This window comes from Ammospiza nelsoni, chromosome 9 (assembly GCF_027579445.1).
Source record: "Ammospiza nelsoni isolate bAmmNel1 chromosome 9, bAmmNel1.pri, whole genome shotgun sequence".
Taxonomy (NCBI): Eukaryota; Metazoa; Chordata; class Aves; order Passeriformes; family Passerellidae; genus Ammospiza; species Ammospiza nelsoni.
The window spans coordinates 18,527,641-18,552,455 of NC_080641.1; the positions used below are offsets into that span (position 1 = coordinate 18,527,641).

The 24,815-nt window shown below is 36.7% G+C and overlaps 1 protein-coding gene across 2 annotated transcripts in view; it reads left to right on the plus strand.

The window, feature by feature from the left end:
- The window catches only part of DPYD (dihydropyrimidine dehydrogenase), a 338,172-nt gene that overhangs the window by 179,104 nt on the left and 134,253 nt on the right, over positions 1-24,815 (plus strand). For both annotated transcript variants that reach the window (XM_059478500.1, XM_059478498.1), the window contains exon 13: positions 2,821-3,036. In XM_059478500.1, the coding sequence (XP_059334483.1) occupies positions 2,821-3,036 (216 nt within the window). The remainder of the gene's footprint in view (positions 1-2,820; positions 3,037-24,815) is intronic.

A 24,815-nucleotide genomic window follows, 5' to 3' on the forward strand; every position in this document is an offset into this window, starting at 1 on the left:
AAATATATTTATTTTATAAGCATTGTGCTGAAAGGAAAGAAACAGCAAAAAAATAAGTGATAGGAGGAGGGAGATAAATCTCCAAAGATGTATTGCCACTGACTGCTGAACCTTCAGCTGCATCCTGCCCCTGTGTGGTTTTAGATACTTGGTTTATTCCATTGAAACCTTTTGTATTTCTACCCTTGCCAATTCTGCTTGGGTCACTTCATCATTAGCAAACCATTAGGCAAATATTGTGGGGCCTGAGTGCATGTGGGTGGAGTTCTTTGTGGTTCTGCTCTTTGGAAGCAAAGTAAGGCAGGAGAAATGGGCCCCTATGTGCAGTTTGGGAAGTGGCTTCAGAGTGGTTTTGAATGATGGGAGGCAGGGCGTATTCCTACATTTCATACATGGGTTATTTTCAACCGTGTGCTTCAAAAGTCTTTCACTGCTTTGGTGCCTTTTATTTTTTTTTTGTCTTGTATAGGGTATGTTTTCAATTTTACCACAGAAAGGTTGCTAAGAATCACTTTAAAGCAGTGTTCATTTTAGGTGATAACAACTTTTAGAGATTTAATTGTCCTGACTGGGCAAAGAAGCAGTACAGTGGAACTTCAGCTTCATATTCAGCACTCTCTGCCTATTTGTCTATAGCAAATTATATTTACAGTTGTACAAGCTGTGAATTGTTTGTGATCAATCTTCAGACTGAAATGTATTCACAGAAAACATTTGAATGATTCTGAATAGCAAATAATTCAAAGTAGAAAATTTGATTTATTGCTCACATGTGCGCAAAGAGTGGAGTTGACCAAACAATTTTCCTTAAGTCTTTCTTTGATGTCATTCTGTAAGAATGAAAATCAAAGATTTTTTTTTGTAAGAGCTCGGTGTATCAGTGTTGATTTCAGTGGATTTCCACACTTTCAGATATGTAGAAGACAAAAGTGCTGGCATTTACAAAACGCTTTAATTTGAATTCTGTGATCCAGGATTTTCTGGTTTGGCATTGCAAACAACATTTTGCAATTGAAATATTAGTTAAGAAAAAAAAGTTAAAAGGATGAAATCAAACTCAAAGTAATAAAAAGATAAAAGACAAAATTAATTTTTCCTCTTTTTTTTTTTTTTTTTTTTTTTCTTTCCTGTTAACAAAAGCTTTTGAGATGTAGAATGCCAGGCAGTTTGGTTTTGGAAGAACTCAGATGCTCTTGGTGTAGAAAAATAGCCCTGGGGGTATGACATGGAGGAAGCAGTGTTTGCTCAGGAAGGAAGAAATGGGGCATGTTTGGCTTTTTATCAAGTGTGACTGCACTGGTCTCCAGCTGAGAGAGGCCATGATATTGAAGCGAGTTTGGTCCCAAGTGTAGGGATCTTTAGAAATTAGCTTTTCTCAAAATGTCCACCATTAGGGACCCATTCAGGTTCTCATCATTCATGCTAGGACAGTTCCACTACTTTCAGTGCTTTTAAGCCATCAGAAAATTTGGCCCCACAGTGTGTCCTCTTTGTCTGAAGATTCGAAGATCTGGGCTCAGAATAGTGTGAGACGAATCCACACAATCCCAAAACAAAACAGGCATGAACTCTCAGGTTTTAAATGTGCCTAGGAAACAAAAGGCACCAAAAAAAAGGACAAAAAACTCCTCATCCCATCTGTGCTTTTTTAGTTTTCACAGGTAGAAATTGATTAAATAAGTTCTCTAAAGAAAAAAATAAATCAAAAAGCCCAAAAGGCAGCAATTTCTGAGTGGCTGAGGTTTTTAGTCTGCTGCAGAAAGTCTTCTCCGAAATTCAAGTACTGATTCTTTTTGTCCTGCTGAAAAAAGTCTTCTTTTTTAAAGATAGAAGCAACTGCTGTGCTCTTAGCTGTGACTTACTAGGAACACAGTGTAGGGCTTCTCTGTGTTAGAAGTTCCTGCTTTGTTTCTTTGTGATTTTATTGAGCCAACCATTTGAGTGAACAAAGATTTAAATTCTATCCACCACAGCCTAATCAGGATGCTGTTCAGTATCCATACATGGAAAAAGCTTTTCTCTGTGCAATTTTTATATTATTAGATTCAACATATACATTGAATGCTTTTCACTGACTCTTCAGAGAAAAGACTCTCTCAAATGAAAACAATAGTGACTGGTGGCACAGCCATAATGTGTATTATGTTTTTGATGGCAATCAGACACTAACTTTTTTCAGTCTTGAAGTATATTCATACTACTAGAATTAAATATAAACCCAAAATTAGTTTTGCATAAATATGCCATTGTATAGGCTGTATAAAAATCTTTCAAAGTGGGGAAAAAATGTTCAGAGGTTCAGAATACATAGAGTTAGGACTGAGTGATCCTCCACATGATGCTTTCCCCTCATTTTTCACAATTTCTTATACTTTTTTTGGATTGGTACCTGAGAAGAGAAATAGAAAGGGTCTGTCTGCATGCCCTGTTTTTTTTCAATCTCACTGTTACTGACTGCTGTAGGGAATAGAGATGGCTCTTCAGAAAGGCTGAAAAAACGTTTGGACTTAACCAGGCTTATCAGTACAGGATGTAAAGTAACTTTTTCTTCATTAGTTTTGTTACTGTCAGTGTTATTTCCAGCATAGCATAGTATTTCAATATTTCAGCATGATGACTGTTTGGGCTGAAGATGTTACATAGGTGAGTGTTTGCATGTTTTGCTGATTTGCAAGTCTGAACACAAAATAGAGTATTTGAACTTTGGGCTATTATGTATTAATTATCCCCTTAACAGGATTAATAATAAATTGTATAAAAATAGATGCGAAAAAAAAAAATCAGTGGTTTAGTGTTGTTTGTTTGTATTTTCTTTTACAGTCCTTATATGGTGTTGCAGTTTCTACAGTTCCAGAACTACCTCTCTTCTATACTCCTATAGATTTAGTGGATATCAGTGTAGAAATGGCTGGACTGAAGTTTCCAAATCCTTTTGGCATTGCCAGTGCAACCCCTGCTACTAGTTCTTCAATGATTCGAAGAGCATTTGAAGCTGGATGGGGCTTTGCTGTCACTAAAACATTCTCTCTGGATAAGGTGAGGAATATTTAATATTTTTAATATTTTATGTGTATTTTGCATGTAACCATATATTTGTATAATTGAAAAATCTGAATCTTTGGGGAATGGTTCTGTTATATCCAGCTAGCATGAAGTAGCCGGGAATGGTTTTGATGCATCATATAGTCCAACTAGCCTGTAAGCTTTCCACAGTGCAGTGACACAATTTCTGGTTCTGTTTGTTGTTACATTCTTCCCTTATATTGCCCCAACTTCTAATATTAGTCAACAATTAAGTGATTTTTTTTTTTTAAATACTGGAGTGAAAATGTTTTCTGTGAAGGATCAGGATGTAGAGAGAATGAGTAACAGCTTTGTCACATAACCCATGAAAGGCAGATTCTGAGCCAGAGGCTGCCAAGATAAGCCATTGAACTGGAGGTGCAGCTGCAGTGTGATCATGTGGCTGCAAGGGGGAGGCTGGGTGGGAAGTGGAAGAGAAAGATGGAGGCAGCATAAAACCAAGCCTATGAAGAGAAAAACACAGTGACATCAACCTTCAGTAACATGTAGTGGAGGAGGAAGGAGTTAGAATTAAGTCTTTAAGCCCATGGCTCAGTGTGGCACCTTATAAAAAAGCACTTTGTGTAGTTTTAAGTGTGTAATTGCTTGTTTGAATTCGGGAGAATTGCAACTTCTTGCTACATTCAAAATGGTGAAGTGAGACTGAGCAAGAAGTTTAGAGTGGAAAAAAATAATTTTGATAAACAGATCACAGAGAAAAGAAACAGGTTTTGAGCTGAGATGTAGATATGTTTTTATTTCTGGAGAGAGGAAGAAAAGGTGAATCCTTGAACATAGGCCTCAATAACAGTGTGAGTAATAGCCATGGATTGTTAACCAGTAGCCTAGAGTGGTGTGGGCTGAAGAAAGCTTTTGAATTTAATTTGGATACAAGGGCTTTTTATTCTTGGTTCAGAGGGGGGATATACAAGGCTACTGATGGATGGAGCAGAACAGAGAAGGTGGATTTGTTCCTTTTCCACTTTTCCATGGGTAAGTAAGTACTATAGGTAAATTAACTATAGCGGGTGCCTCTCTAGTATGGGGAAGGTCAGGAAAAAAATGCTGTATTGCTGCAGAATACTGTAAAATAAGTCAGGCTTGATTCTGCTGTCTCTTACACCTGAGGTAGTCCTGGGGAAGTAAGTGTTCATCTGGATTGCAGTGAAGATTCCAATCTACTTCCCAGGGCTTCTTATTAAAACACTTTTTAGGACATAAATGTTATTCAAGTATGTTTACAACTGACTTACATGTATAACATACCATCGGCTTTAATTATTCAGTGCCTAGGCTACAGCCAACCCATAGCAAGTACTGAGACTTATTTTTTTATCAGTTTTATTGCTGGTATGCTGGCAGTCCTGCCAGACTGCACGTTGATTACTGTGCATCTCAAGAGCTAAACAGACACAGGCTGAGTTCCAGCTTGGGTGGGAGTTCAGGAGGAAAGGCATGCATGTTGTAGGAAGTGATGTTGGTGCTATACTAAGCAGCAGACTCTGAGTCATTTCTGAAATGGCGCCTGCAAAGTGTTCCACTGGATGCCATGCTCTGCAGGTGTGACTCAGATTAAGATCTTTCAAGTTTTTTTTAAAGTATTTGTTGCAATAAGTTATTGCAGGTATTATTTAAGTTAGTAAGTTCAGAAAAGTGTTATCTAATGAATTCTAGTTCAGTGATTGTTATTTCTGCTTAACCTTCCTTCTAATATTCTGATATTGAATCGTGTTGTGTCTGGTAGAACTGTGTTCCACCCAAGTGCTGCCTAGTTTTTATTAATGTGTTCTTCATAGTACAGCACTTCCTACAGGTGCTGCAGAAGTGAAATTGCTCTTATTTATCAGAGTAATGTGGTACTTAGTACTTCAGAAATAACTATTTCAAATGGGAAGGAAAGCTAAATAGGTTACCGCAGTTCTTATATAAACTGAGTATACAGAAAGACTGTTGTTGTTGACTTAATACTAGAACAAGTTGTTGGTAGAGAGTTTGAAATATTATAGATTGCCATAATGTGCTGACTTTTTTTTTGCTAATTTGGCTTCTGATTATGTAGACATAAATCTTGTGCAGCTTTTAGCAGGGAGCAGAATGCTCTCTTGGGCTGTGGTACCAACGGTGGGGATTTCAGACTGAGCTGTCCTGCACTGTCAGATAGTCAAAGCAAACTACACAGCAGGATCAAGAGCAAAGATTTCCTGATCTAAGCCTGTGGAGTTGGTGGGAGGAGGGGGAGCAGCTCCCCAGACAGTACAGTTCCCAAGAGTGGAAGAGCTTCCGAGAAGGGAGAGAGCTTGTTAGACACAGTTTTTGGCAGCTGAAGCTTTTCCACTTCGGCCTTGGTTGTATGTGGTGCAAGCAGGATTCTGTGTTCTTCCCTCATCTCCTTATTTTATCTGTCCAGGTAAGACTTAACTGATGGGCTTCCTTCTGATTTGTCAAGCATAACCTGCCTCTGTGGCCATGGGGAATTTAGCAGCAGGAGAAATTCTCCCTTTTCCAGAACCAATGACTGAATTTGCCACTGTGTTTAGACACTGATAGGGGAACCCATGTTTACCATGGGCATCCTTTGGCACTTCAGGAAAAGAGACTGATGTATGCTAAGTAGGAGTGACATATAGGTGGTGAAAAGCATATACAGCCCATTCACAAATTTCCATGCATTAACTATGTTGTGATGGAATAAGGTCAGAGAAAAGCATGATAAATCTTGGAAGAAGGGGATCCAAGGATAGAGATAAAAAGGACTCGAGCTGAAGAGCTGTGATTCTCATAAGACACAGGATTTATTTCGTATGAACTACTTCTCCGTTTCTCTCCTCCATCATCTAGCACAGAATGCTCTTCTAAAACGCAAGGCCAGGGATCCCTGCAGCCCACGTACTGCCTTCTGCAGAGGAGCTGTTGGGTAGCAGTGCTGAAGTTCAGCCTCTGGGCTGTAATTTACTCCCCTAGTCTTTCTAATCCTTGTGTGTCTTGGCCTCACCTTGAAAGCTTCACATTCTGCCCAGAGGGAGTTAGCACACAGCGCACTGTTTGGTGCCGTGCTCGCTCCCTTTTTAAACACCCACGTACCTTGCTCATAATTGCCTTCATGACAACCTTTGTAACATTTTCTGTTTGTAGGGTAAGCATTTCAACTGGGAGTGATTCAGCAAAGTTTGTTCTTGCATACTACTGTACTGTTGTTGAAACCTACAAAAAAGCTAACGTAAGAAATAGCTGAAATTCCTTCAGGGTATTTATACTTCGAAATATACTGCACGCTACATACTTTAGAAGATTCTGGACATTATAGTGCAGTGCAAATATTAATTACAGGGGATTGTACCTGTATGTGTCTGATGGTATCTGGGAGGGAGATAGTAACTCGCACAATTTTATTTATTAAATTAAACATCTTTGCACAGCTGCTTTAGTATCAACTAGATTTGATTTCCTCCAAAAAGGGAATAACTGCTTTTGAAATGGACAATCACTAGGAAAGAGAAATGGTAGCAGAATAGAAGTGTCTCTTCACACACGTTTTTCTACATTAATGTCTTCCCTTTTTGACTGCAGGATCAATAGCTCATTGCTCTGTTGGTTCAAATAGTATTTCTGTCTTGTTCAGATAACTGTATACAGCAACATTATTTGTGAATTCTGTTTGCAAGGTACTGAAGGGAAATGGAGGAGCTGCATATCATGTAGTCCACAATAAATGGATACCAATTATTACCTCTTTTAGAGCTTAGATGAACAGAAAACTACATGCAGAATGACACATTCTGCATTAATTAGACACATAACTGTGAGTGGGAGGGTTTTGGGAGAAGTGTTATATTGAGCTGGTTTATTTACTAAGAATTTATTAGTGAATATTGTTTATAACACAAAATTTCTATTAAAACCTGTAATCAGAAAGTTTTTATAAACATAGTATCAAAATTAGTTAAAGGTTATATGAGGTGTGTACATTCCTATGCCATATTCACTACCATAGTGAGGATTTCATAACAGAAATTAAGGTTTATCAGCTGAATTCAGGCTTTGTTGTTCTCTCACTTCATTGTACGGGCTGTTTAGAAAGATGAAAAAACAACTGAGTTAGCAGAAATGTTTGCTTTGATTTTTAGATGCTTCCTTCACTTCTAAAATTTAATTCTGATTAATCAGATACATCTGTCTTTATTTTGTTGTGACATGCATTGATTTGTGATGCTGTCGCTTTCAATAATGCAGAATCAGTTGCCTTTATTATGAGAACCAGCAGAAATCAACATGCAGACTAACTTCATTTTTAATCTTTAATTTTCTTCATTACATATGGAGCAAGCTGCATGGATGATTTTAAAAACAAAGCTACAATTAAAACGAGATTAAATCTGAACTAAACCATAGAGGAGGAAACTTTCTAACCATAATATATGTTTATGCAGTTTACAGATGTAGATTTTACAATACTTTTTCAGAACCATTTCTAAATAAAAATGATTGCTGACAGAGAATTAATTAATTTGCCCAGCATATATTGCATTTTTATGTGTTGTTTTTGAAATATACATATTCAGGCTCCAGTTACTTCTCTCTCTGTACATTTGCACTGTGTGCACCTCGCTTCATAATTGAAGGTGGTAAAAAATCATAGTACAATGATGCATTGTTTTCCATAACATTAGTATTTCACAGAAGTGAATCTGTATTACAAAATGTATATTTTTGTATGATATTACAGCATAGTAATTTAGATTAAACTAGTTATAATTTATGGTGCCAAGCCAAAAAGCTATTTAAGATGCATTAAAATGCAGAACCATGACATTTGAAATTCTGATGTTCTTAATATGACAAAGGTTATTCTATGGAGTTTTGCTATAATATGAAATATTAATATTTCACAATACAGTTTTGATGAAGTACAATTTGCCTAGCTTGCATATGATAAAGAAATTAAATGCTTACCAAGGGAGTTCAGTGAGAATTAGAGCCCCGCCTGAACATCTGCTTGAAATGTTATTATCCTGTCCTACTGACAGCATCGCTCCCTCATTGTTTTTCAAGATTGACAGCTGAATATTGTACTGATTTCTGCAGCAAATATGTCTAGGTGAACTTTGTTTGGTTTTTAGGAATTTAGAACATGCTTTTGATTTCCATCCTATAATTTTTTTTTATACTCTTGACATTTGTAGATGCCAGATTGAGGTCTAGTATGCTGTAGCAAAGATAACCATTGACTTGCAATGAAATGCCAGTTGATATCTCAGTAAACAGAAATATTACTATTCTTTATTGTGTGGTCTGTATGAAAGCTGTATGGGCTTTCTTTGGGGAGACAAATGATCAGATTGTTAATGTCAAATATAAAAGGGACTGTTTGCCTTTCTACTAAATAGCATTAGACAAGTTTTATTAACTACATTTTTGAACAGAAGAATGAGCATTTGATGGGATTCCTTAGCACACAAGACTCTTAAGTTAAAATATTTTCTTGTTTTACAAGTTTCAAAAGTTTGGGGTTTTTTTTTAATTATTGGTTTTCATGTTTTTAGGAGTTATATCCTTCATTTTGTTCAATATTTCTGAAAGAATTTTAATAAGAAATATGGTCTTTATTGTTTCATAATTTTTGTATTTTTAGTGAACAAAATCAGCAACGTTTAACAGGAGAGGTAAAAGGCTATGCTAGAGAAGTGCTATGGAAAGTAATTATTATCTTTTAAAATGCTGTAGTTATGCCATTTTATTTTTTTACAGAAAATGTGTTATTTAGCTATAAAAAGGAACAAATAATTACGTGAATCTAAGTAGCAGGAAAATGGACTTTCCTCCTTTTTCTGTGAGAAAAACTATTTCTGTGATGTGTTCAACTTAAGGATCAGCTCTCATCTCTCTGCTTAGTTTTACCCTACCCCATTTAAATAAAGATGGAGACTTCTTTGTACACAAATAACTTCAAAAGCTTCAAACTTGCTGTCTGAGGACCTGGAAAGGATTGCATTGAACCATTCTTTTTCATCAATCCATACATACCCCTGGTGATGTAGGGGTTTGGCATGTCTTCACCCTGGAAGAATCCATCTGGAGAGATGTAGCACAGCTTGAACACAGTGAAAGAGACACCAAAGATCCCAGGACTGAGAGCTTTAACAAGCTTATCAATAGCTTGGCTACTATTGATAAGCCAAGGCCTTTCCTATCACAGCTGAAGTCTGCACCAGGTAGATGCCCACCTTAAACTGGTGCAGGTGTGCATCTTGACACCAGTGAATTTGCAAGTGAGGCGCTTTGGACCATTCAAAAATGTGTTTTGCCATCAGTAATCCTGGTTATTTCAATCAAATAATATTTCAAATGCTGAAGATAACAAACGGCATTTTTAAAGCAAGAGTTTAGCAACAATCTGTAACAAGTTCCTCTCTCTCTCTGTGATTGTGTTTGCTACTTTAGAAATGAAAAACTTCTTGCATGTTCGTGATAAAAATTAAACCTCTGGGGAAATGTTTAGTCCCACTCTTCCTGTGGCATTAAATATCACAGAAATGCTGCACTTCTCCTGCAGTGGGAGTCTCTTTTCTGCACGGAGTCTCTCATGGAGAGTCTATTATCTCAAGGCGTGGAGCACAATGTGACAATTCATCAGTGGAAGACAGAGGGATCTGTCATGCAGGGTTGTTGCACATTGAGTCAGTAAACCTCATCTGTGCTGAAGGACAGATTTTACAAACAGAGGATCAGCAGTTTTATTCCATGTTATCACTTTTTCTGCCATTCACCCTCATGGAGCAGAGTGAGCATGACTGGAACTTTTATGCCCTATGCCTTGAGCTCGTGGCATAAGTTCCACAAAGTCTAAGCTGACAATGGCTTACCTTTCTCAGAGCTGCACACAAAGCTGGCCAGCAAAGGTAAAACCAGATACATGTCTAAAACTGGCTCTTGGTAGGCTGCAGGATTCTCAGTTACATCTAAAGTGTTTGGTTTCTATACATCTGGAGATTTTTTACGTAGTATTTAGATGTTTCTTTTTCCTGTCTTTTTGTTCTGGAGTTTGGTTTAAAACAGTGTAGCCAGAGTGCATATACATATACTAAGTGTAAGTGTGAACATTAATCTTGAGCTTGGATATTCCAGGCAGTTTATGTATAAAATACTTGTAAATCAGTCTTTAAGGTATTTTTTAATCTGAAAACTAACTGTTGTGTATTGTAGTGAAACATATAATGCACTTAGATTGGCATAACTGAGGAGCAGTTCAAGTGTAATGCTGAAAGAGCATACAGACTGCAACACTGAGGATTTTGCTACATAAGCCTTTATATAAAACAAAGCTTCCAAAAGTAGGAATGTTCATTCCTGTTCAGCATAATATATGCTGTTCTAATAGTGACCACTACTTGAGAGAGGACATAATTTTTATTCATAGTGCAATTATTACCCAGTCAGTCAAACAAAATGGGTGCAAATTTTACACTGGTTAAGAATCAGAACGATTTCTTTTTATCCTGAAGAAGCTGCTTTGCTCTTTACTAATTTTGCTTTATTTACGTAATTCTTCTGAAAATACCTGCAAATATTTATCGAGAGAGACAAGGAGAGCACACATGCATGATTTTCCAAAACTGCTGAGGATCTGCAGTTGGCTGTGTCTGAAATACTCAACACTTTTGAATATCACATCCTGAATAAACAGGATTCTAAAAAGCAAATATGTAACATATTTGTGTTGTGTAAAATACCATTCAGCTACATTTTTCTGTGGTTGTTTTTTATGTCCTTGGAAGGTTGTTGGTGATCTTGTAAATGACTCACATAGTTTTTTGTCTGGAAGGATTTCAGCTAAAAGGGCAGTTTGAATGTAAGCTAGAAATTGGCAAGTGTAATTCTGAAATTTAGAATTTTCACATATTTTCCATGCTCAATTGAGATTTGTTGCAAACCTTTTTTTTGTGTCAACCAACTGCATGTAACTTTCTTAAGTGGCATTAATATATTTTATAATTTATTAGAAAAGATTGTAGGATATTTTTCTTAATAGTTATGTCTAAAACATGCCTATGACACTCAAAACATAAAGCCATACTTAATATTTTCCAGTTTCAGCATAAATTACAAACTTCCCTATTTTTTGAAATTATTATGATCCACTTTAAAAGCTAACCATTGGCATTCAGGAAAAAAATGAAATCTTTTATTTTGTCAATATAGAATGACAGAAGTTTCCCTTCTGTCAAGTCATTGGCTTTTTGATTCTCCCCATTTGATTAAGTGCATGTGTCAGAGTTCAGGGTTTTTTCATTCATTTCCACATTCTAATTATAAAAATAAATCTAGAATACCATCTAGACTTCACTCTAGGCCTACTGAGATACTGAAGTGGAATAAAGGAAGAGTGATTGTCATGGTTCAGTTGCTCTGATTTACAGTTCAGCATTTTTGCTGAGGCCAAAGGGTGGCATCTGCGAGAGCCCAGGTGACCTTTGTGTTCCCCCTGTGCCCACTGGCGTGCCGAGGCTGAGGTGCCTCGGGGAGCACCTGCCTGGGCTCCTCGCTGGCAGCACTGGTGGCTTCTGCTCCAGCTGGGCGCCTTACAAGGCAGCCTTGCTCTGGGTGGCTGCTTTCCTGCTCTGCGCCCCAGGCTGGGGAGACCTGGAGCACCTCATGCAGCAGCTCCTGCCCCAAGATTCCTGCTTGGACCATGCAGTCTTGCAAGATGTTTGCAGAAATGTGGGCCCAAACTGACTGTACGGGGACGCTGAGATTGGTGTCAAGCGTGTTTATGGTGCTGTACAGCTCCTGCTAAGAATTTACAGGCATTGGCTGAAATGAAGTAACTATCTCTGAGCTGGCATTGTTTCCACACATGAGTTCACAGGGTTTAGCTTGATCGTTTTTCAAGGAATTTTCAGTTATACCAGTGCAGCTTCTGTGTACAGGTGATACACTTGTCTTTAAGTGTTTGAGTCATCTCAGGTCTTGAGTTCCCACTTGGTAAATTAAAAGGATAAGGCTGTGTTCAACATCTGATTTGCCCACACAAGAAGTTAAGAAAGCAAAGAGCTGATTTTTGAATCTCATGGTGATATAATTGCATTTACTCCTGATTGACATTGTTGCAAAAGCAGAATGAAGCCCCATATGTTTAAAAAACCTGACAGGTTCTTATGTTAAAATATCTATTACTAATCCAAATATGTGAATGTATTCTAAATAACATTTCTTGTCATTATTTGAGAAACAGAATTACCTATTTTTTTAACTAAAATAGCAATTGTGGGATTCTGTCCTTCAGTCAAGTAGTGTAGGGTTTTTGTGAATAAATCCTCTAGAGTTAATTCCAGGAGGACACAAGAGTTTCCATTCTGTGAACTTTGGAATTACTACTTTAAGAATTATCCAAAAAGCTCTTGTCAATGCTAATTGCAAAATCCAATTTTCAGTCTATAGAAAAAGGAAAAAGGAACACACATTTTTAGGAATCCCTTAATATCCATGTTATATTAGTCTTTAATTATAATTTCTCACATGTTGTGTTATAAGGACATACAACTTTAGATTTCTGTGGAGGATACTTGATACTACTTCACAAATTATTTCTACTTAATTACACTAATGCTATTAAATTATTATTGAGTATTGACATTTTATACTTTATTTTGGCTCTCCTTGAGCATTTCAGACTATGAAGCAGTAATTGCAGTTACAATGCAAGCTATAGGTCTCAAAAGCAGCTATCACCACCTTTTCACTATTCTAGAACATATATTTAAACTTAAAATATGTTAGTAAGTTTTTTTTTCTTTAACTTCTGCTTGCCTTCTTTGATGATTTAGTGCAGTATGAGAGGAAAAAAGAAATAAATTCCTCAACCACATTACAAATGAAAAAGACTTAAGCTAATGTTATAGCTGAACATTTCTTTGTTAGCAGCTGACCTTCTACTCCTAGAGAAAAGAAAGTCTTGGTTAGAAGACAGTTCAATAAATGAACAGGCTATATATTGATTTTTCTTCCTCTTCCCTTGTTATGTAATATGATTTCCCTTCCCTTGCAAGGGTTGCTGTTGTACAGGATAGGGCTGGGATCATGGTCGTGGAAGCGTATGGGAATGTGTAGACTAAGGAAGGCTGTCACAGCAGTCAATAAGATCTGAGAGGTGTTGACTAATTGCCTGCTAATTACACAGTAAATTGTCTAATTAAGCTGATGGTTAATTAGGGTACGCTCGCACAGCAGTCTTATGGAATTTTTGTCTGATGTCTGGGAAGCAGCTTGTGTAATTGGCAAACTGGTAAGGACTGGCAGAGCCCATGGCGGGGAGCGCGCTGCCAGTAGATGACAGAATAAGGATGCGTTTGCACAAAGGTTGTCATGTGAACACGCAGGGGTTTGTTAGCCTTCTCCAGCTACGTGGCAGCCAGCACAACCAGCATCGAGCTGAGAGCTGCTGGAAGCTGTAAATAAAATAAGGCTTAAGCATGTAATATTAGAAAAGCAGTGACATGTGCTCTTTTATTTTAGTCAGTTTTAACTTTAGATAAACACAGGGTATCAAAATTCTCGTGTACAGAACTTCACCAAACTGTTTGATTTGACCATGGCAGTAATTATGGTATTGTGATCTATTTAGTGGAGTCCTAAAATGATCCTGTTTCCAGGGAACTGCTGTATATATGTTGTTGTTGAAAAAGTATGGTTGTTAATAAGGATGCTTGCCAGCCATCATAACTATCATGTGTGGGATTCTGAATGCACTTTAGGGGCATTGTGTCTGCCCCTAAATGTGACAGAGTATGAACAGGTCATAATGGTGCTCTGAGTAAAATATGTGTACACTGCGCATAGCTATAATATGCTATAATATAGCATAAACTATAATACGAAAGCTAATGAAAATCTAGATTCCAGATTGTGACCCATAGCCAATGGAAATGGTCAGGAATATTAAGCAGAGAGAACCTGGGCAGTACAGAAGTACAGACATCAAATTCAGCCAAGCATGACCTTGTTGTGACTTAAATTTTCCATTCGGTAAAATGACATGGTATGTGGACTTACTTGAGGTTCATTACAAAGGTAAATATCCTGCAGAATCAGGATTGCACAACACATGATTGGGTCTTCACATGAGATTATGATTTAATTTTGAGTTAGCATCTGCAAAATCTGTGAACAATATAGCTCTTTGTACATCGTGAGCTAAACCAAAGAAGGTGTGTATATATATATAGGTACTTACTTGTTAAGAATGTTTTGATGTCACTTGAGCAAAGTGAAACCTAATATCCACTTTGATTCCTGGAAATCACATTTGTTTCAGAGGTCCACATCATTTTCCTCCTAAGCATTTGGGGTATGTGGTTTGGACACAGTGTCTTTCTGGAAGAAGAAGAAAAAAATAGCTGAATTCTAGATTGCTACTGAAACTTGGTTTTATTTTTTTTCTTTTAAATTTAAACTACACATATGTTTCTTCTTCCATAGAAATAGTATTTTAAAACAATCAAAATTTGACAGATTAAATTATACTTTCTTTAAATTAATAAAGCAAATTTTATCCTGTGATCTTGCTGCTTCTACTTACCTGCAGTTAATAATACCTTTATGTAGCACCTTCTATGTAGTGAATGTTAGTTTATGATTTTTCCTTCAAAAATAATTGGGTAAAATCACGGTACATTAAGAACATTCTCACTGTGTCATTCATCAAAAACACAACTCCAAACATTCACAGGCTAATCTAAAAGGCCTTAAACCTTCTCTGAGGGGAATTTATCAATACTTGTAATGTTGCTACTCTGTGTATATTTCCACAGAAGAAAATGCTACAATTCCCCTGAATCAGATCCTGTGACTTGTTGCATAAAACGAAAAAGGTGAAGTACATTGATTCAAGTCAAAACCATACAGGGAGGCCTTGTGTACATAATTTTCTTTATACTTTAAATTTACATTTAATATTTATATGTAGGATTTTTCCACATCCGTCTGCACATATGTGAAAACAAACATCTTCAATTAATTTTGTCTTACTGTTTTTAAGGTTTATTCTTTAAAAGTACTGGCAAAACTGTTGTTTTGTGTCTGACAGCATATTCAGGAACAAAGCTCACTTCACCAGCCAACTGCAGGAGCTGAAAGCATACAGTGCAACCATCACAGTTGCTTTCATTTTCTGTCATGGGGCAGCAAATGGATATGTTCTAATGCATTTTATTCTCTGAAGACAAAGAAAGGAGTTCAGAGGATAATTGTTACCTTATTATATCCTTCAAAAGGAATTTCTGGCACATACTATTATGATTTATGCTTTAATAAATCACACAAACATAAAAAAGCATGTTTCTAGTAATTCACATGGTATAGTAAATGTATGAGTGTAAAGCCCTGTTGCAACATGACAGCCTGTAACAAAAATTGTATGGCAACAATGCTGCTGTTAAACAGCATCAGCAGCCAACCTATTTTAGAAATAATTTGTTTTAAACCTACCAATCTTTTTCATATGCAGTTGTTGGTCTCTCTTATATGTCTATGGAATCTATAGAAATTGGAAACATTTCCCAAATGTCCCTGATGCAATCTGTCCCAAAACATCTTCCTGGTCTGTTGTCAAGCCTCATGCTTAAACAATGGAGCGAGAGGAGCGCAGTGTCGGTGCAGTGTCAGTGTTGTGTTCAGCTTTATTGCCTGGGATGGTTCTCTCCCTGTGCAGTGCAGGAGGGTTCCTGTTTGCACCCTTTTATTTAATCTGTATATCAAGCCATAGAGAAGGTTTAGTAAAGTGACATTGATTGAAGTGTTTTCAATATGTCAAAACTCAGCTTTATAACTCTCAGCTGATTTAGCTGGAGCAGCTGATTGCATTGTTCAAGTGTTTGTGGGAGACTGGGGCATGGTTGAAAGCATGCTGAGCAAAAGTCAATCCAGACAAGATAGGAGTGCTGTTGGGATCATTAGAGGAAACATCCAGAGGCTACAGCAAGAGAATTATCAGTCCTTCTGGCTGAGGGATGTAGTTCCATTCCAGGCAGTAGCTGCAACAGCAGATAAGAGCCAGAAGCCTACATCCCTTTTATTTTCTGAACACAAGCTTTGCCATGAGTATCCATGCTTTGTATTTCAAGATTAACCTACTGCCAGCCCATGCTATATTGGACTGGGTCTTAAATCTATCCAAATATTGTCAGTGGTGATGAACTTCATGGCTTGAATTCTGCCAAGGGAATCAGAACTGCCCCCAGCCTGTACTGCCTGGTTTGGGTGTGCTGGCATGGAGCAGAAGGAGATGCTGGCAGTTTATAGAACCCACTTGTTGCACGTGTTTGGAGCTTCTGCCCAGGGTGGTCTGTAAGAGCCCAAATCCCTTAACTCCAGCACAAACTTGAGCTTAGTTTTCCTCCCTATCTTTGCAAGAATTGAGGAGAGGATGAATATTGGGTTTCTCGTTGCTACTGTTTTTTTATTATTCTGTTTAAGTTTATACTGCTGCCAAGAACAGTGTTCTCAGAAGGTCAGTTGATTGCTGCTCTTGTGTAGGAGGTATATTTTAAAGACTGACAGGATTACCTGAAATAGGTGATTTCACGTGGAGGTAACACAGGTCTCAAACACATAAATAAGCAAAATCTTATGTTCCTGTATTCTGGGTATATTCAAACTCAGATGAATTTCTCTCTTGACATTAATGGATTTTTTTTGTTTGATATCCAGAATTTTTTTGTGCCTTTAAGAAGAACAGAATATTGGAATCCATGTCCAAATTTTTGGAGTATATATTTTTGAGTGTCTATTTCTTAAATAGTTATATTTTCATCATTTTTTATTCTAGGCTAAAAATCTGCATTTGTCTTGGTTAAACTTGAACAAGTCTATCAGCCAGAACATTCATAATAGTATATAACAATTTCTTTTTTCTAGAAACAGAAATTCAAATTTAATTTTCACTTCACAATAATAATGTCTGTACATAAATACATATTTTTTTACTTGAGCAACTTTACTCTCATAACATAATTTACATTTTCATTTCTATTTTAACACTGTGGTTAGAGAAGGCTCTAAAAATGTGTCAGAGAGTAAGAATATATCTGAGAGTAAAGTACTAAAATGATAGACCAAGGACCATCAATCTCATGACTTCTTTCTTATGCCCCTCTTTACAATACTAAAAGTGATACTTTGTTACCCTAACTGAAATTGTTCATACTGTGTGTTGGGAGTTATATACCTCCAGATACATAAGCTCTCTCTTGTGATATTTATTTAATTGCTTTTTGGGTGCTGTGTTTTGTGTTTCTTGCATTCCTCCTTTAACAAAATTTTAAAAAATCGTTCCAGAGAGTGCAAGGATTTAATGAGATTTTAAATGATAAAAAAATAACAGTTTCTAGAGGGTAACATATTTCAAACTCTGCTAAAAATATACCTGATGGTTAAACTTATGCAGAGGAGAGACTTGATTCTGTGTCCAACATCCTCCATGTCTAGCCTGTTCAAGCATTCACATTCCTACTAGGTCTCTTCCATATGTGTATTCCCGGTCTTTTAAGAAATCTTTTTCCAGCCAGCCATTTCTCTCCCTAAATGAGCAGGTGTCATGGGCAGTGGAATATCCATACCTGTTTGACTTTTGCAGCATGCTCTGAACTGCTTCCTGCTCCTACTGTAAATGTTGAAATACAGCATCACCCATATTCCTGCTTTTCTGTCTATTAGTCAAGAGTTCACAGTGTACTTGCTGATATTCAAAACCACAGTGCTAGTGCCTGTTACATACAAAATAATATGACTTAATAGCATAATTGAGGATGAAGTATTTGCATTCAGAACGTGTGTTTACAGTGAAGTGTCTTGATATTGCCCAGCTCTCAGGGACAGAAACATCAAGTGCAACAAAGAAAAACATATTTTTTCCAAGTGGTGGAAATGAGAGTTGTTTATTTTAAGAGATCTTATGTAAACGTAACTGGGGGAGGAAAAGCAAGGCAGCATTTCCAGCCAATCCCTGCCTGCACACACACATCTCGGCTGGCCGGAGCTTTCCCCTTTGGTGCCGTTAGCATTTTCATTTCAAAAAACGACACTCTGCTGTGGAAGCAGTAAAAATGTTCAACCTGTGGTTTAAATTATTGATTTTTTTGAATATTGAAGCAGTATTTCAAATGGATTTTGTTTGAGTTACTTCTGGGTAGAGGGTTCCAAAGGTAATTTGATATCTAAAAGGCTGTGTATTTCAAAGCCATTTCAGTCTTTTGAGTTCTTCAGCTGATCAGCTGATTGGGTAAAATACCTTATTGTCTCCTGAATTGCAGGCAGTAGATAAACTGCAGCTCAAGGTTAGCACGTAGACCAGCACACAATGCTCTTGGTGATTTCTTATGTGTATTCAGTGTCCAATCATCTGACAAAAAATACCTCAATTATTTTTAATGCAGTAACTTATCTTCACTTTAAAAAGAAAAAAATTTTTGAGATGCTAGTTTTCACAATCAAGTGGGGTAGAAGTCTGTTTCCTGTATCTAGGCATCCTGTATTATGCATCACTAGGCAATGATGCATAATTAAAACAAGGTGAATTCATGGTATAAATCCATATGTATAAATAAGAAGTAGGTGCATGTATTTTCACAAATAATTTGTTACATTGCTGCAGAACAGAATGGCTGTAGTGAAAGAGAAGACACTTTTAAAGAACTCATGTTCTTTCACAAAGGACTGAGTTGGTGGTTGTACATGTACAATGTTTAGGAAATTAGCCATTCTCAGAACCCTTCTAGTCACAGAAAAAAAAAGTCAAAAAGTATTACTTCAATAAGGCTCGGATCTGTCGGTGAAGCCATATTGGAATGAGTATTGGAGTTGATGGGAACTGTGAAAATTAAATTATTGCAGGAATGGGCCTGGTTAAGAAGACTTAATACACTAATGACACTATCACAGAATTATGGTGTGAATCAGATTTTAAACAGGTTTCTTCCTTAAGGAGGCTATGGGTTAAAGAGTACCAAAACTAAAAAAAAAAACTTCACTAAAGTATGGATTATGCAACACTAAAGTATGGATTATGCAAATTAAGTTATTATGCAATTTATTTTTGCAAATATGCATATATATGGCATATATGCTTAAATAAAATTAAAATATATGAATATGAGTTGTGAAAAGATGTATAACATAAAGAGCTTATGTAATGCCCAATTGGTTTCCATCTTAAAATAACGCTACAACTACAATGCAGTCCTACAGTAACTAGTTTGTGTGAGTGTAGTTTAAGAATTTGCCAGATTTTGCTAATCCTCCTGGGATCTGCCCTACAGTGTTTTGCATTGTAGTTTAGAAAATCCCTTTTAAATCATGTGAGTTCCTCCTGTACTGGGGTGTGCAAAAATAATTTTATCCAACCTATTCTAGGTGTTCAGAAAAGAAGTCTGCCCTGCTCTGTACTGGCTGCACGAGGGGAAGGTTTTCTAAAATAGCAGAGGTGTAAAAATTCAGACCCCTAATGCCTCCAAAATCAGAAACATGCAGTCTATACCTGCCTAAATACTTAATTGTTTTGTCCATTAAGTGAGCATTGGCTGTGCTGTATAGATGACTCTCCATACGTGGGGATAAGCTTTGGGCTGAGGAGAATCTGGGTGATTCCTGGGTGTGTGAGGTAACACTGGGTGTTGGAGCTCTCCTTGGCCCTGGTGCAAACTTGGCTTCATTGCCCTTGGAGTGAGATTGCTCCTGAGATCTGGCATGTGCAAGTGCATATCCTATTTCTTAGTGATGTTTTGCAGTGACCTGTGCTTTAAATTCCATGGTTCCATGGTAGGAAAAAGGAGGCAAAACCAATCCCTACATTGTATTTATCACTACTATAATTATCCCTAACCAAGGACTTCTTGTGGGGCTAAACCCCTTATTCCTCCTTAAATATCTTTGTCCCTGACTTTTTTCGTTAAGCATCAGAAGGCTTTTGAATCCTTGCCCAATTTTAAATCAATATTTTGTTGGAATAAGCAGAGAGCCTGCCAGTCAAGCTGCCCTCTCTAGCCCAGGATGGGTTTAGTCTTAGAATGCCAGGTTTGAGCATGTAAGGTAAGCCTTTTGCAGCAGGTCTCAGCTGGCTGTGCCATTAATGGTGCCAGAGATCCAGCCACAGCTGTCAGATACTTTCTTGCACCCCTGTGACAGTAACAGTGGGAACATTTACCACAGATTCCCAAATGAAACCCTAACTCAATTATAGTGTCTAACAGCCACCTTCCTATTGATTTCAAGGGAAATGGACTTCATATCTGCCTCATCTGTGTGTGCTGCTAGATCCTCTGATGAGCATATTTACTTAACTGACAGAGCTGAGCCATGACTCCAGAGAGGGCTGGGGTTTGGGACCTGGTATACATTTAATGAAAGAGGGCATGCTTAGCTTAGAATGATGTTTTCCCTCGGTGGTAAACAGGAGAATGGTCCTGCTAGGAATTTTCATGTGTCATGGCTGCTTTCAGTTCTTACAAGAATATTTTAATGAGCTTTGATCTTTTTGCTTTATTAAATTTGTTTTATGTCCCACAGGGTGGATTTTTAAAAGCCAATAGAATATGTCATTTTTCATGGGCATTTAAAAAAGTTAATAAGCATTAGCTAAGTGACTGCTATGGAGACTTCAGGTGAATGTAGAGGAAAACCAGACCTGAGATGGGGCCTCTGTGTCTGCCACAAGCAGATGGGAAACAGGGCTTGTCCTTTGGCATAAAAATTCTGTGTACACTTCAGCACTTCTCTACATGGATTTCTGCCTGTCAGAGAGGGTACAACATCTGCAAACACTGAATGTTTATTTATTAAGAGCTCAGGCTGGAAAAGCAGACTCAGCCCATCAGTCCGGAAATCTCCACTTTGAAGCTCTCAAGTGGAAAAAGCCATCCCTGTCTAGATTATTGAGCCCATGTGTGGTGCCCCTCATGATGACTGATGGATGATCACACAGTGCTCTCAGAGGAGCTCAGATCTCCTGATAACAGACTGGGGCATGCTGCTTCTACCCTTCCTGAGTTTGGTCCACCCAGGGTTTGCATTCCCAAATGCTCCCCCTGGCATGTATGCATCCTATCCCAAGTTCTGTATGAGCTGTCTTGCCAGAGAAGTCCTTATCAATCAAAATATGCCAGTAGAGTTTGTTCCATGATGGTGGGAGTCAGAAAAAACCTGTTAGTCATTTAAAAAATAGTAACTAATTCAGGATGATAGTTAAATTTGCAGTGCAAGGTTTGAGATGCCTTGCAAGTTGATTCATAGAAAAGTAATTTTGAAAGAATGTTGTCAATATTTTATTTTTCTTTATTTAGCCTAAATCTGTTCTGAAAAGTAGTTCAGCTACTTTAATGTCTGTGAACATAAAATCTAACAGTTTGCATGCAGTACTCTTATGTGCGTCCTTACTCTGGTAGCGAATACAAAGAGGGAAATGCCAGGGCTTTTTAAAGAATTTTTAGGTAGATGAGATCTCCAGTAAAAATCAAAATCTATTTTAAAGATCCTCTCTAAAATGTAGTGCTGAATTAAAATTGGTTTGAATCTCTCACAAGATGTTCAAGTGCTGAGTTAAAATGCACAGGGGCTGATATTTTCATGGTTTGTTTATCCCCATGATTATATTATCCAGATCTCTGTATAATCAGGCTCTGAGAATGTGACTTAGCCTTGAAATTCCTGATCTTACAAGAGACCCTTTGACTTCCAGAGGAGTTTTACATAGAAAAGATAAAAGGAGTATGTTCAAAACAAAGTTAATGTTCAAGAGCTCAGTTATCAAAGTAGTAATCTATGGTTGGATTAACATTGGAGTGTAAAGGAAAATAGTCCTTTAAATACTTCCACTTTCCCTGTACCTCTGTTTTTACAATTTGAAATTATTTAGTGCTACCTGGAGAATTGATACTTTCAAAGTTTTGTACCTAGCTATTTGAATAACATCCCAAATAGAATTGGTATTGTTTTCTTGCATTTCTGACCCCTAAATACACAGGAATGTTAATCAATGCTTATAGTATTTAGCATTCTTAATCCTAATGGAAAAAGAAAATATGTAAGTAGGTTCAAGACATACCTCAGTATTTGCAATTCATCCCCAGCAGAAAATTTAAATACATGCTTGAAGGAAGTAATGTGGCTCTCATCCTAAATACTCAATCCAGCAATAAAAAATATTTTGGATTATACATAAATTTAAATATAACTTTGGTGATCTGTAACTCCCTAATGTTGATTCTTTGTGCAGGAATTTTAACAAGTCTTTAAATATGATTGTCATTAAAAAAATTTTATTCTTGAAGAAATCATATATTTTTCCCCTGAAGGAAGTCATCTAGTCTTCCCTCCTCCTAGGAGAATATAATAGTCTTGATTTACTTAAAGCAATCTGGAGGAAAATATTTTAGTGTTAGTTCACAATTTACTAATGGAGTTTTACAAAACAGCCTCTAGGAACAGCTAGAAATACATTGATTATATGGCTTCCCTGTGAGAAAACAGTAATTAAAATTATAACACAGATTCTATCAGGACATGTTAATATTTAATTAGGCAATAAATGAGCTTGGTACAGGTGTCCAGAGTTGTTGACGGGAGCTTTTTTTAATCCATGTAGTATTGTCTTTTAAATAAATAGTTACCTCTTTGCTTTTTTCCAGTGTGAAGTTACATGCCTAATTAGCAGCAATTAGTATTGCAGCATTAGAATTGTGAGATGAACTGCAATTCTCTTCTGTTTTTCTTCTAGAGGAGCTCATTCTGTGGTCTAGTGTGTCTTGGCTTCTAGGTCATCCTGTTAGGAACCTCTCAATACTGCTGCTGCCCTGTTACCTTCCTACAGTAATTTGTGTAGCAATTAGAAAACAATATTATAGAAACTAACATTGAGTTTTCTCTAATGATGATGTTTGAAAAAACTATATAATTTGGCCTCCCCATAAAGTACAAGAAGAGAATTTGTATTCTCCTTGTAAGTATGACTCCCTTAGTGACTTTCAAACCTGCTGCTGCAAGCATGTAATGTAATTCTTCCTCCTCTTTCCTAGGTCTTATTTCTTTTTAAGGGGTCTTACCTAAGTTGCTTCCTCACTGATTTTCTTAGACTCACACTTCTATAAGTGCCTTTTCATTCAATTTTCATGGGACCATTCAACGGCACTCATCTAGAAAGAAGTCTTAAGAATTGCTACTCCTTTATTTGGTCAATTAAATACATTTACTTCACAACAAGTTTTGATCACTGATTAGAGGTGATATTCCCTAACAGCTGAAAATGGGCTAATATTTTTAGATGTCTGTAAAATAATTCATTTGTTAAGGCAAGCTAAGTTTTTATGATATAAATCCACTGTAGTCCCAAGGGTAAGCATTATAGACTGAAGTACTATATTTCAGTTATTATGCATTCATTTTCAAACTTTTTGAATCTACACAGGTCCTTAGAAGCCATGGTACAGAAATACCAGTTTCGGATACAGATCAAAAGCTGCAATCAGTGCAGATATTTTATTTGCCCTTGTGCTTCTATTTATTTTATTCTCTTCTCCTCAAATAGTTAGCATTGCATTATTTGCATCATGTTTTTCTGTTCTTATGACCTCTTACTGAAAATTAATTAATGTTTTAAGGCAATTACTGAATATTTTTCCCATCAGTCAGCTAAAGCAACCATTCATTGATTAGGTAGTTTACTATATCAAAACACCAAGACCCAAGAATCATGGAATCGTTAAGGTTGGCAAAGACCCTTAGGATTGTCCAGTCCCACCAATAACCCTGAACTGCAAAACCAGATCCAAAAGCAAATGTCTGCATACAGATTCAACTTTCTTTCAAAAACTGCAAGTTCTACATCTTTCTCCTTTGATGGGTGTAGTTTTTGATCACAATACATTTTGACAGCAGAAATTTAATCATGTCCTTCTGCTTAGACCTTTATCAGAAAGCTGATAAAATGTGTGCTCACACTGATCGCTAGCAAGACATTTTTAAAATGTCCTTCAGGTTTTTTTTTTTCTTTCTCTGCTTTCCATCCCTCACTTCCCTGTCTCACAGAGAAACTGATATAAAACTGATGAGAATTTGGATTTGCTTTGAAAGCATCTTTTGTTCAAAGACTAATTTTAACCTTGTGATAGAAATTGCTTTTTGTATTCTTGTTGAATGTGATATCTAGTAATTGTTTGTCAAGACAAAGTGCTGTAGGACATAATACATTTTAAAAATTATCTTTCATAATTACAGTAAAAGTGCCCTTATATTCTAATGCCTAGAAAACAAGCAAGTATGTTAAAAAGAAAAAAATTAAATGTTTTAATTTTAAAGCAATATGGCCTTGTATTGTTAAAAAGTGGCATTTTTAAACCTCTTAACCAAATGTAATTGTTAGCAAAGATCAAATACTTCATTTCCTTATGAAATATACAACTCAAATAGAAAATATTTGTAGATTTAATATAAACATTATAGTTGCTATTCTATTTTTTACTATTTTTACTCCTAATTTCTGTTGTATTTGCATCTCCTAATTTATTATTTTAGCAAGCTTAAGTTTGTAATACTGCGACTTGGAGACAAACTTCATGTCACAATTAACAAAGTTTGGGGGCTGGCTGTTCTTTTAAGCAAGGGCAGCAAACCGTTCGTATTTGACTTACAGTGGGGAAGGGATTGTTCTGCAATTATTCGAAAGTAAAGAGTAGAATTTTTTTAATTTAATACACTGATCTAGTGAGATTATC